Below are 13,328 nucleotides of genomic sequence, written 5' to 3'. Positions count from 1 at the left end.
ATGTGTTTGACTACTACTGAAATTAAACCCAGTTAAACGTAAAAGAAAACCATCTTAACCATCTACAACTTTGTGAGGTGACACACACAAAGACATGTAAATTTTCCTCAATTTAGCTGCAGAATAACGAAAAATCAGATGTCGCATTTAAACAAATGATCTAAAATTATATATTCGAAAGAAAATTGGTGTAAAAATCAACAAAAGATTAATTTTTCATGAAAGAAATAAGTGATCGTACCTTCTTTTGCGTTTCCATTATTTCCATAGGAAGTTGAATTTGCGCATGCGCAAATGTGGCAAGGGGGCAAAGTGTGTAACATCCCCATTAAGACTCGATATCGTGTGTAACAAAATTCATGTGTAAACCGGAAACTCACACTTTTTATAATTTTGTATTTTCTGGGTAAATCATGGTCGAAAAACCCGATTTACGGGGTTCTGCAAACTTACTACACGGATTTGTGTCGTAGGTTTTGAAAATGTAGTAAGTTGCACGTGTGTAAACTAGTACATGTCGTAGGTGTCGGCACGATACAAACGCACACACACACACACACACACACATATATATATATATACATATTTCTGTCAGCGATATTAAAGTCTATTTAAACTGAATAAATTTGAGAAAATGCTGAGAATCTCAACAAAACCTCAATTTACTTAACAAAATCGGCACCAATGTATTTTGCATGCTTCAAAGATTCCTTTGCACGCGAACTGTTGCACAACAAACAAATTCATCTATGTCAGATCCACCCGTTTATCATACGTCATGGCTGCTTTAAACAAAGAACTTCGATTAGAAGTATGGAATTAAGAAATGAAGATAATAATTTTTCTATTGATCGACGTATCAAAGAAAAAAATGACCCGAAAACTTCATCAATGCGCGTAGCACATTGATGAAAAAGTTTTCCGGTCATTTTGTTCTTTGATACGTCGATCAACAGAAAAATAATTATCTTCATTTCTTATCATTTAATAAAACATTTTCAAAATGAAATATGAATTAGCATTGATCAAAAATGTAAATAATGTAAATGAAGCGGTGTGTATGAATACAAAACAACAAGAGGAACAATATTCAAAATGGATGCGCCTTCAGCTGACGCAGAGCTATTGAGCTGAATTTAATGGATTAAACACAAAAATGAGTTAAAATCTGAAACCGCCGAATTGAAAACGAAAGGAAAATACATGTTATATTTTGTGGTATTATTCACTGTGCAGAACAACTCGTAATAAAAGTAGTTTTCATGTGAGATCACTCGAATATGCAACTGGACATAACCATCCAAGGAGAGGCGATTGTGGACAAAAATACTCGATGTGTCGACAAAGAATAGTATGTATAAGCGACTTTTGTAAACGTTGTGGTAACTAGATAGCCAGTGATGTACTTATATTGTATATCTGCCGCTTCGAATGCGCCGAAGGAGTTGATGCGTTATTCATAGTTTTTCTTAACGATGCTTTATCTGATGTCCGATCATGTACGTGTGTAAATTTAAAAATTATCGTTACCAAATTTAAACAGCAGTGTTACCGTGAAAGTGTACAAGCCTATATGTTCGTTATAATATTACTCGAAAAGGAACAGCCAGCCTCGCTGTAAATGTTGATTGATCTTAAGCAGACGAAATCGTGAGAATGCGCTTAATTGTCTATTTCGTGAATCAAATAAGTGGTTTTGTTTATATTTTAAGGTTGAACTTTCAATTTTTTATGTTAATAAAGCTGTATTTTGTTTGCTGACAATAAAACAGACACAACTTCACATTTTGTTTACAGTGTTTATTTTGGAAATTCCCGTTCTATAAATAGTGTAAGATCAGAACTGTGGAGAAAAGTAGATCCGGCAATTTTTTTTATTTATACAGGTATCAAAGAAATTTTTCGACCAATCAGAATCGCCGATATCTCATCAAACGAATAAATATTGAATGATTTTATTATGAATAATTAAGGTTTTTTTCTTGTATAAGTCAAAAAAACCGTAAAATGTCGACCCGGGTTTTCCAACCGATTTTACCAACTTGAAAATCAACAATCGTCAAAAATTTCAAAATACGTATTGTTGTCTATCAATTTTTACAGCGAATAGAAATATACCGGTCTGTAACATATCCTGGTTAATTATTATCGACGTAAATTAGAAATCTCGTTCTGTCCGGCTTTTTTTTTCCCGGCCCAGGTTTGCTACCCATTTTACCAAGACTCGTATGGAACACCAAACCCGAAGCCATAAACTGATTGAAACACTCCTTCCTGATTATTATTTTCGTATTAACTCAGATTTGAAACAAAATTAGCACATAGTTTTTGCAATTTATATTTTCCTTTCAATAAGGATTACTTATGCTTAATTGAATTACGTTGAATTTGACTCAGTAGTTTTTTAGAGGATTTTTTAAAATGCACCCCTTTTTTCTAGTTTTGAGGTTTTCTCCGCTTTGAATAAAGATTGGTCTTTCATTTCTGCAATTTATATTTTCCTTCCCATTAAGAAAATTCAATGCTTTTTTGCCAAATTTGGTTGAAATTGGCCAAGCAGTTTTAGAGAAGAAGTTCAAAATGTAAAAAGTTTACAGACGGACGACGGACAAAATGTATTTAGAATAGCTCAATTGAGCTTTCAACCCAGATGAGCTTAAACTGAATGAATGCTCGTCTTTCTTAAACCTTATTATTCAACATTCGCATCTTCGTAAAAAGTAAGTCGTGTTTTAAAAAGACAAAAACTTACGTTTTTCTGTGCATGATGCATCATTTCTGTTGCACTCGCATTCGTAGAATCTGTCAGGAACAACACATGCATTGTTTGGATTGCAGTCTCTTTCTAGGCATTCATCAATATCTGCAAACGTTTAAAAAAAGAGAATCAATATTATTTACTTTTGTTGACATTATGGTAACAAAGCAACTGAAAGTACTATTGAAAGTTTTTTTTTATTAATGAGTGAATGATTTCTAGTTCACGTGTTTGGTATTGATGTACTGTACATATATTCTGAAACATGATGTAGGTTTCAACCCATTAAAAGTAATATGAAACAATTTTTAAAAAAGGACTCGGTACACTTTTCAAAAAATAGAAATGTTGTGACGTGTTATAGACAGATAATTTATGTCCAGATGAAATCCAAAATTTGGAAAAAAAACTTACATGTTAATGGCAGAAAACGCACTTTTTGCTCTGTAAATTATTTATTGCTTGTGTATTGATACTGTTAAACTATAGTTTGCTATGAAACTAAAGTTTAGCCATGAAACCGCTAAGCATTAAAATCAGTGATTTGAAAACCAGTCACGGGAAACAAACCCCTGATTATAACATTAATAATGAAATCCAAAAGGTTGTTTTTGATTTAATTCTTTATGTTCAGATAAATAAAAAAAGGGCCTAAAGTAAAATCAACTTTTAAACGCGTGGCATTGAGAACAATGGTGTCTTGTATCAACTTAACGATTTAAATCCCTACTCAAAGGGCGCATACTCCACTGATCATAGAACTCTTGTCTACGTATATGGACTTCTCTCTGTCTACGTATCTGGACTTCTCTCTGTCCGTAGCAGACTCTGCAAGGCCTGAAGTACCTGACAAACTTGGCGTCGAAACGAGTAACAAAATTTTATACGAAAAACTCGTCTTCAAAAACCATGTAAAATGACAAGCATGCTCAACGTTTTGAGATCTTCGCGGCGATCGATGTGGATGTTCGGTAATGGAAACAATGTTACCAAATACAGATAAATTATCGCTCATTTATGCTCAAATTTTTCGTTAATAATTCTTAACTTGTCTTTTTTGTGTATTCTATAAATTTGGGAACTACATTTGACTTTGTTAAAAGAAGAAAATATGTGGATATCTTGATTAAATTTATGTTTTACAACGTATTGAAAAGCTCTTCTAAATTCAAATTTCTATTGGAAACTGACCAAACTATATATCAAATGATTTGAAGTGAATTTAAATGGACACGTTCATGATTTTTGGTCAAACATTTTTTTTCTGATATCTTTTTACACTGCTTCTGTAAGACAATTGTAAAACGAAACCAAAATCTGGTGTTATTTGTTGAGCTATAAGGGAGTAACAGAGCGTACAATTATTGTATATGTGAACAAAACTTTTGTTTACATTTTGAATATTGAAGTGAAAATACCAGGTGTATACCTAAAATGAATTTGTTGAACGTTCTAAACAGTTTATTAATTCTTAAAATGAATAAGAATATAGAGGAATCACCTTGAAAAAGAGTTTTGCTGATAAATTAAATCGATGTAAACAAAAACAGGGCACAAGCCTTGTTTACATGAAAAATAATTGTAAGAACTGCATCTTGTTTTTTATCTCTAGTACAGAGTGTCAAATATCTTGCGATTATTATAAATGCATCACTTAAGTATTATTAAAAATAAAAAAAAATAAAAAATTAAGTTTTATCAAAATTGTGATTAAACCTATGTAAGAAGGGAATAAACGTCACAATACTAGTTTTAAATCAATCATTTACGACCTTTGATACAATATAAGTATGGATATATTCTAAATTATATTCTTAACCGCGTGACATATAAACGTTCGCCATAGCTTTCAAGAACTATGCATCAGTTCTCTCAGAGTTAATTGATGCATTATGTAGGTGTTTTCGGATTAAAATCTTAAAATATTATTAAACAATGTCCTTTTCTACCACCACGTTCTCTCTCTCTCTCTCTCTCTCTCTCTCTCTCTCTCTCTCTCTCTCTCTCTCTCTCACACACACACACACACACACACACACTAATTTAAAATTACCAACCTTGTTGTTTGAAAAGAAGCACAAATCCCCGATATTCTGAACTGGAATCTGATTCAAATCGAACCGTTAGACTCCTCCCAACATCCGTAGTTTTCACATCAGACAATCTCCGCGGTAAAAAGGGATTGCAAGTGTCAAAGATTTTCTTCTCAAGTGTCGATCCTATAAACGTAAAAGTACAGGTGTATAACAAGTGTTTTGTTACATATGACATAAAACTTTTTTTTTTAACATTCCAATATGTATAACGTACAAACCATCAAACACTTCCAAAATATGAGAACATCCATCTAAAGTGGTAACGCCTTCAAATTCTTCATAAAGTATTAAATATGATAGTGTTTTATTTTCATCGGCAGTTACTGTTACTTCACAAAAATAATTTCTGTAAAACAATTAAACATAAAGTGCATACATCATTCTATGATTACAAACCAAAATAACGCAGATATATATATATATATAGAGAGAGAGAGAGAGAGAGAGAGAGAGAGAGAGAGTTAAATCCAAAAAATATCGCAGTGTCCGGTTTTATATAAAGAAAATTTGAAAAATGAAAGACAACACAGAGTAAAACGTTAGTGCTTTCATTCAATCTTCAGACGTCATTCAATCTTCAAACGTCTGAAGATTGAATGAAAGCGCTAACGTTTTACTCTGTGTTGTCTTTCATTTTTCAAATTTTCTTTATATATATATATATATATATATATATATATATATATTAATCAAATTCACAAAAGTATTTTCTCAGTGTCCGGTAAAAATATAATAAAAGAAAAAAAGCAACACTAACTGCAAAACATAAGCGCTTTCATTGTTAAAAATATTCAGACCTGAAGATTTTTAACAATGAAACCGCTTATGTTTTGCATATATATATATATATATATATATATATATATATATATATATATATATATATATATATATATATATATATATATATATATATTTATCTCATACGTGTGGTGTATATTACCCGTGTGATAAACCTTTGCTATATCACACGGGTGATGCTATATCAAATACTTCCGGTCGGAACTACTTTTGACACAGCCCCTCGCTTCAACGCTTCAGTGACCTATTTTCGAAGATTTGCTAGTACTTTTAACATAACTATATCTACTATAAAAATTAATATAAAATTGATTTTGTCAAAGATTTAAATTACAAATATGAAGAAAAACACATAACTGCGTAGCACAGGCGTCGGAACCGGGGGGCTATTGTGAGTGGGGGGGGGGGGGGGGGTTAGCCCCCCCCCCAACCTTTTTTGCAAAGTTATTCATAACCGTAAACACAAGACCCTTTTTTCTTGTTTGTCAAGATTTTTGATAAATTTATCCCAGTTCCAACTTTCAATTTGCTTTGTGAATTTATAAAACTACAAATTACGTTAACTATCAAGGAGTTTATCCTGACGACGCGATGAAAACAGAGCGCTCTGGTTGTGCTTATATACAAGAACTTACCGAAATAATGTTTCATGAGACTTTTATTCCACCACCAGTAAGCACCCTTATTCACTATTTTCAATTTTGAATCATAAGGCAAGCATAGTGTTTGTTTTATTAAACACCATGCATCAACAACTGTCCCTCGTTCGAGTAAATTCAAACTAACGAGCATTCGCAACTTTGTGTCAACAAATTTGATTATTCAAGTCTTCTAATCGGAATTTCCATTTAATCAAGTGAATAAGCACTAAGAAAAATTATGTAGAGCTAAAAAATTATTTTAAGGTTTATTTCAGTGAAACTTTATATTAAAACAGTTAGATTTATCTTAGGAATGACGTACTAAATTGTATTGCGCAAGGTCACAATAGCCGCATAACACAACGTTGCATCATCGTTTTTAATCTTTGAAAAAAAAAACCAATTTGGGTCCCACAAGGGACTGTCTCAAAAGCTTTAATATTTAATATAAATCAAATTGTATGAGATAAATAGAACATCTATAATTGTGTGATTTTATATTTGCTTTATCCAACTCGTTGAAATGGTTATATTCGCTCGGCAAGCCTCGCGAATATATACACCATTTCAACTCGTTGGATAAAGCAAATATAAAATCACACAATATAGATATCATATATATATATATATATATATATATATATATATATATATATATATATTGAAACACAATAAAATCCACAGTGGTCGGCGAGTTATAGATAAAAATTAAATAAGAAAACACGAAAAACGTTCAATTTAGCTTAAGCGCTTTCATTTTAAAATCTTCAGAAGCTATATAATTATATAAGCATATAATTAGCATTATAATTATATTAGCATTATATAGCTTCTGAAGAATTTAAAACGAAAGAGCTTTAGCTATATTGAACGTCATATATATATATATATATATATATATATATATATATATATATATATATATATATATATATATAATAAAAAATAACAGAAATCCGATTCAAAACTCTACCGGTTTTATTATAATCTTCAGGAGTTTTGAACAATCACCATAGATACATAAGTACATACATTTCAAATGATCATTGTGACGTCATATAACATCAAGTATATGTTGCGCGTTTCAGAGTTCATTATGACGTCATAGTATAAGCGTTTTGTAAAAGTACGGGAAAAACATATAATATATTCAAATATTCTATAATTGTACAAGAAAAACATAAATATATTCATATTCATAATAATAATGAATTCAGAATTCAGAATGACCGTCCACCGACAATAAATTCGTGAAACAAAATACCAGTGCACGGCTGTTAGCGGACATCTCAGAAACTGTGCCAAGAACATTTTTCCGAACTTTACAGTGTGTCCTATCTATAAATTTTATAAAACAACAACCGACAAAGAGCGTGAAACAAAAGGAAAACATTTCATTTCATTATATAAACCAAAACTGAATGCATTATTATTATGAATGTTTGTATATATTATATGTTTTTCCCGTATTTTTACAAAACGGTATACTATGACGAAATAATGAACTCTGAAAAGCGCAACATATACTTGATGTTATATGACGTCACAATGATCATTTGAAATGTATGTACTTATGTATCTATGGTGATTGTTTAAAACTCCTGCAGATTATAATGAAACCGGTGGAGTTTTGAATCGGATTTCTGTTATTTTTTATTATTTAATACTTGTGTGGATTAACTTTACTCATTTTGGATTATGTATATATATATATATATATATATATATATATATATATATATATATATATATATATATATATATATATATATATATATATATATATATGTTATTTTTTATTATTTAATACTTGTGTGGATTAACTTTACTCATTTTGGATTATATATATATATATATATATATATATATATATATATATATATATATATATATATATATATATATATATATATATATATATATATATATATATATATACACATACATATATATATATATATATATATATATATATATATATATATATATATATATATATATATATATATATATATATATATATATATATATATATAAAATAACCGGTTTCTCTACCGGTTTCATTATAATCTTCAGGAGTTTATATATATATATTCGATGTAAATCAAAAAAAAATATTGCAGTTAAAAAAAAGAATCATACGAAATGTAATTGTTTGGAAAGTTAGGTGAGGTTATTATCTGGTAGTCATCTGTAGCAGATATCAACGAACAGCCATGAAAGTGTCCTAAATAAAAAGATTGTAGACAAGTTAGACTGTGATTACAGAAAATCGTTCCTAATTATATGGATAGTAACGTGATTGGTTTTGATTATTTAAAATATACAGGGAAAAACGTTTCAAACTCGATGGAGTTAAATTGTGGATGTAGTATGACTTTGACTACATTCATGCTCCTTTCCGGAATAAAACATAACATACACTAGTACAATGGTAGATTTTTAATCAAGGAAAAATCTCTTGATCAGTTTGATACTAAATTCAAGCTATCAGGAAACGAATAAAATAATTATCAAAGTACTAAAGTACGGACAGGAGTTGATTTTATCGATTATCATTTATCAAAATCAACTTATCTTGCATAGCAATTAGTTTCTAGTGTGTATTGAATTTTTTATTATATGAATGTTTAGAGTTTTCCTACAAGAATTGCGAGAAACCCCATAGGAATCATGTGTAATATTTAAAGATGGATTTTAAACTATGCATTAGTAATCGAAACAGTTCTAAAAATCGTATGGATCCAAGCACTATTGATATCGAACTCTAGTTTTGTTCAACCAGACGCTCGGCTGTCTCTGTCAATCTCCGACAAGCAAGAGAGCCTCACTGCTTGTTGGAGATTTACGGAGACAGACGAGCTTCTGGTTGAACGAGACTTCATTAAACTCTGGCTTATGAACACATGAGACTACAAAAATATCTAAATTGTTCGTATTATATAAGATCTGACTATTTTGAAAGTGTTTATAGATAAGTTTCCTTGAAAACAATGCTTCAGCATACATTACATCGATTTTTCAATTATTTTCAAGAACTTAGTCTTTTCAGCTGTGATGTTTTGTGCTGAGGTCCTAACACTGTTTCACTTTCGGTTTGCCAGAGTAACTGCATAGGAGAGTTGATTAAAATCAACTCCCAATAAAAAGGAGATAACAGGGTAAGTGTAATTCAAAACAAATAACCGCGTTAAAAGCTTTCAGAAACACACGGAATTGCCAGTATCGAAAACGCTAGCTAGGTGAAGGTCTTTCACCCATGAAAAGATTTCAATATACATTTTCCGCCTCCCCAAAGAACACCTACAGAAAAAAACTGTGTTTAGATGAAAATAAAACTAGAAAAAAAATTTAATAAAGAAATCTAAAAAAACAAAACCGTATGTTGAAAATCAGAAATATTGGACGCGTGATGAATATAATTAAGAAATGAAGTACGAGTTTTCGTGAATGTTGCAGAATAACCTCCGAGGTCGAGAAATGTTGTTTAGAAATATAAAAGAGGCGAAGCCGCGGCTTTTATATTTCTAGACAACATTTCGAGACCGAGGAGGTTATTCTGTAACATTCACGATAAAAAGAACTTTATTTCTATTCTACTATCAGCCCCGACTATCAGCTGATCAGTTTATCTATAGAGAGAGGAAGAAGGTTATATTTTCAAGCGAGATGAATCGGATTGGCTGAGACGGATGTTCGGCGTAACCCGAAAGGTTTTGTTAGTATTGGCTGCGAAAGAATGCGTATCGGAAATGTTTCGTTCAAGTAAGACGATCGGACCCAACCTATTCCCGTGTATTTGATATAAAGGATTTGCGTGCATGCTCGAGGAACGTGTCTGACTCCCGTGTAATTTCCAGAACACATAGTGAAAAAGGTACATAATTTACGATTATTTTTTACTTTACCCAAACCCCATGTGCTTGATCGTTGTTGACAATAACAGTGTGAATCTTTTATGTTGTCATTCTTTTGGTTTGTGTTCTAGCACAAACAATCTTTGATTATGGGGTGCACATACTACGAATTAAGTCTAATGTTAGACATTCTTTTTACTGCACACATTTAAAGCTTTATGTTAATGTATTTACACATGTGCATGCAATGCCACATGGTATATACATTGCATAGTTTTGGATAGTATATAAATAACGACAACACTGATTTAAATGAAGTAAAACGACTTTCAAATTAATAATTTCATTAAAACAGATTAATAACAATTTACACATTTACTTTTCAGTCAATGTTGTAAATATATTTCTTGAAATGTTAACAAATAACAATTTAAATTTAGAAAGGATTAACTCAACTACAACACTATAACAGGTTCTCTTCATTCTTCATTTCTTTTCCCCCAAGGAATAGTGTACAGTGTAATTGGCCCTCCCCAGCCACATGGAATGTTGAGCCGCAGAAAAGAGAACCACCACCAAGCATAGTTCTCTCAGAAACTTCCCTTTCAGATACAGATGAGGTGGATGCTGATGATGGAGGGGCTGGAGGCGTCAAATTGCATTGACTTACCACTCCAGTCGCAACTCGCTGTAGTGTTTAGCTATATTGGCAGCGCTGAGAAACAGAGGGTGCATTTACGTAACTTTGGATGCTTTTCTCATTCCGGTGGCCTGTTACCGACATGATCCCAAGAGAGCTTACCCCAGAATGGGCTAGCACAGTAGCTGTGGTGGCTCGATCACAGTGATTTGTGTAAGTTAAAGACAATACAGCAGCTTTGGAAATGTTTGACATCATATTTCCAAGTGTATGATATCCCATGGGAGCATTCACATACCACACATCATAGGCTAGCTCAAAACTTGGAAGAATGCATTGTTTTTTGGATTACGCTTTGACAAGTATAGTTTTAATGATTTTACTGGACATAAATCGGATTCAGGCAATGCGTAGAGTCGTGTGTCTTTAACAGATTCTCGAGAGTCAACCCCATGATGTGTTTTGTCCGCCTCGTTGTATGACATTGTGAAGTACTCTCTGCCAGTATCGTCTTTGTGAAGGAGAAATGACTTGGGAGTTAATTCACGCAGACCTCCCCTTCCTCTTCTACAAAAATGAAGCGTGATCTCAAACCACACATTCCTTACGAGTGAAGTGGGATTGGTGATGGACAAAACCCCCGAGGAGTACATTTTCTCCAAATATCCATTAGAGATTGATGGATGGTGTTTTGTTTTGTCAACCCCTTCCCGCTTAAGGGATTTTACTATTCTTATTAAAACATGATTTGAAGACATGAATTCCTTATCTTTGATTATGTTGATGGTGCGGGAATAAGGGGGGCTTGTAAGATGTCGATTGATACCGGCTCTAATGGACACCAAAGCAGATTTCGAATATTGGTTTCCGTTTTTCGTCCGTGCCTCAGCATAGAAACAACGTAGTTCCTTTGCCATATCTTTAGAAGAAAGCTCCTCAAAATGTATTGATTTTTTTTTCTGGGAAAGCCAGTCTAAATGTATGAAAAAGAAACCGTTATGAAGGTAATATGAAATTATTATAAAAAAAACAAACATTTTTATAATCAATTATTTACTGTAGTTGTTTTTTTTTTTAATTAGTCAAACTTGACTTGAATTTAATAGTTCACATTTTGTTCATTTTCGGGGGGGGGGGGGGGGAGAAGGTTATTTGAGTTGTGTACAATAAACAATAAAATCTTCAGACAGTGTCACATGTTAATCAGAAGTGGGTTACAATAGTTTTACTGCTGGGGAGGGTGGGAGTGGGAAAAATGTTTGTTGTGTTATTTATATCTTCGAAGGAGGAATGGGTTTTAAGACATGTAGTAATTTATTTAATAAGCCCTACAGTATGATTGGATGTGTTTGATATGTATTGTGTACTGTAAAATTGGATGTGTTACCTTTGAAGAAGAGCTTTACGGCCCATGTTGTCTGTTTAACAGTTATCGCCTCCATGCGGGCATTTTCTAGCTCTCGCAAATTCTCCTCACTGCTGATAGCAAACCTTTCTGTTTGAGTGGATTCAGTGGGAATATCATCCATTTCCTCAGACAGTAACAACTGAAGCTGCTGCTCAGCATTGTATGGGGTTGAGCTGGAGGGGAGGGGGGGGGGGGGGTAGATGGGCCTTTGTAACAACTCATTCCGAAATACTCGGCGAATTTCACCGGTTACAAAAGAAGCAATAACATATTGCCGAGCAAGCGTACGATCAGGCTGATGATAATCTATAATCTGTACCCGTTCTGATTTATAATAAAAACGTTCTCCAATAGGCAGAGGGTCAACTTGTTTGTACATCGGCATGTTTGTTTACATGTACATCGATCGCAGACTATCGATCGGCATCGAATGCAGACGATAAATTTTCGATAATTGAAATAAACAATTAAATTATTTATGAATTTTTTTTATTATTAATTTAGATTAATAAATTCGATAACTAACATATTAATTTGGTTTTTTTATTTGGACGAACAAGCAGTGAGAATGTGTCGGGGGAGGGTCTTGGAACAGCCGCGATTAGCTCTTTGAAATAAACATTAAAGGGAATACACCTCGCTCTAAAGGACACCTACCCGTGTGATCTCGGCAATAACTGTAGTAGAAATATAATTCTACTACAGTAATTGCCGAGATCAAAAGGATGCCGCAGACATTATTCTCCAATATACCACGAATGTCATCAGTAAATTATCAGATCAGAAATACATACATGTTTTTGTCTCGCACTGATCATGGAAGTACAACTTCAGACCGTAAAAAGTTTTTTTTTAAACCTTGTCAATTCCACGTGTTAGGTTCAGTCAAAACAATGTGTATGGCCTCAAATTTTTATTGTTAAGAGATCAATGCGGATGTTCCTAGGACCTCCCTAGCACATTTTCACTGCGTGTTTTTACATAAAACATATACACCGTGTTGTAGTAAAATCGTATTAAATTGTCCTTAAATTATTAAGAATGTGATTTAAAGATATTTTATGAATAAGTAAGGAGTATTAAAATCTTTAAAAAAGTATGTCGTCTGCATGTGATTCCTTGGATCG

General features: G+C 32.4%; 1 protein-coding gene across 1 annotated transcript in view; it reads right to left on the bottom strand.

Annotated features, from left to right (window-relative positions):
• Nucleotides 1-13,328, bottom strand: part of LOC128185081 (zinc metalloproteinase nas-39-like) — a 79,569-nt gene that overhangs the window by 49,980 nt on the left and 16,261 nt on the right. Inside the window, exons 5-8 of the mRNA XM_052854760.1 lie at nt 8,439-8,523; nt 5,073-5,200; nt 4,816-4,977; nt 2,753-2,863 (exon numbers count right to left, since the gene is read on the bottom strand). Of these exons, the coding sequence (XP_052710720.1) occupies nt 2,753-2,863; nt 4,816-4,977; nt 5,073-5,200; nt 8,439-8,523 (486 nt within the window). The remainder of the gene's footprint in view (nt 1-2,752; nt 2,864-4,815; nt 4,978-5,072; nt 5,201-8,438; nt 8,524-13,328) is intronic.

The sequence above is a fragment of the Crassostrea angulata genome, chromosome 5 (genome assembly GCF_025612915.1).
Source record: "Crassostrea angulata isolate pt1a10 chromosome 5, ASM2561291v2, whole genome shotgun sequence".
Classification (NCBI taxonomy): domain Eukaryota; kingdom Metazoa; phylum Mollusca; class Bivalvia; order Ostreida; family Ostreidae; genus Magallana; species Magallana angulata.
The sequence above is the reverse complement of the archived record's forward strand: the minus strand, read 5'-3'. Positions and strand labels throughout refer to the sequence as shown.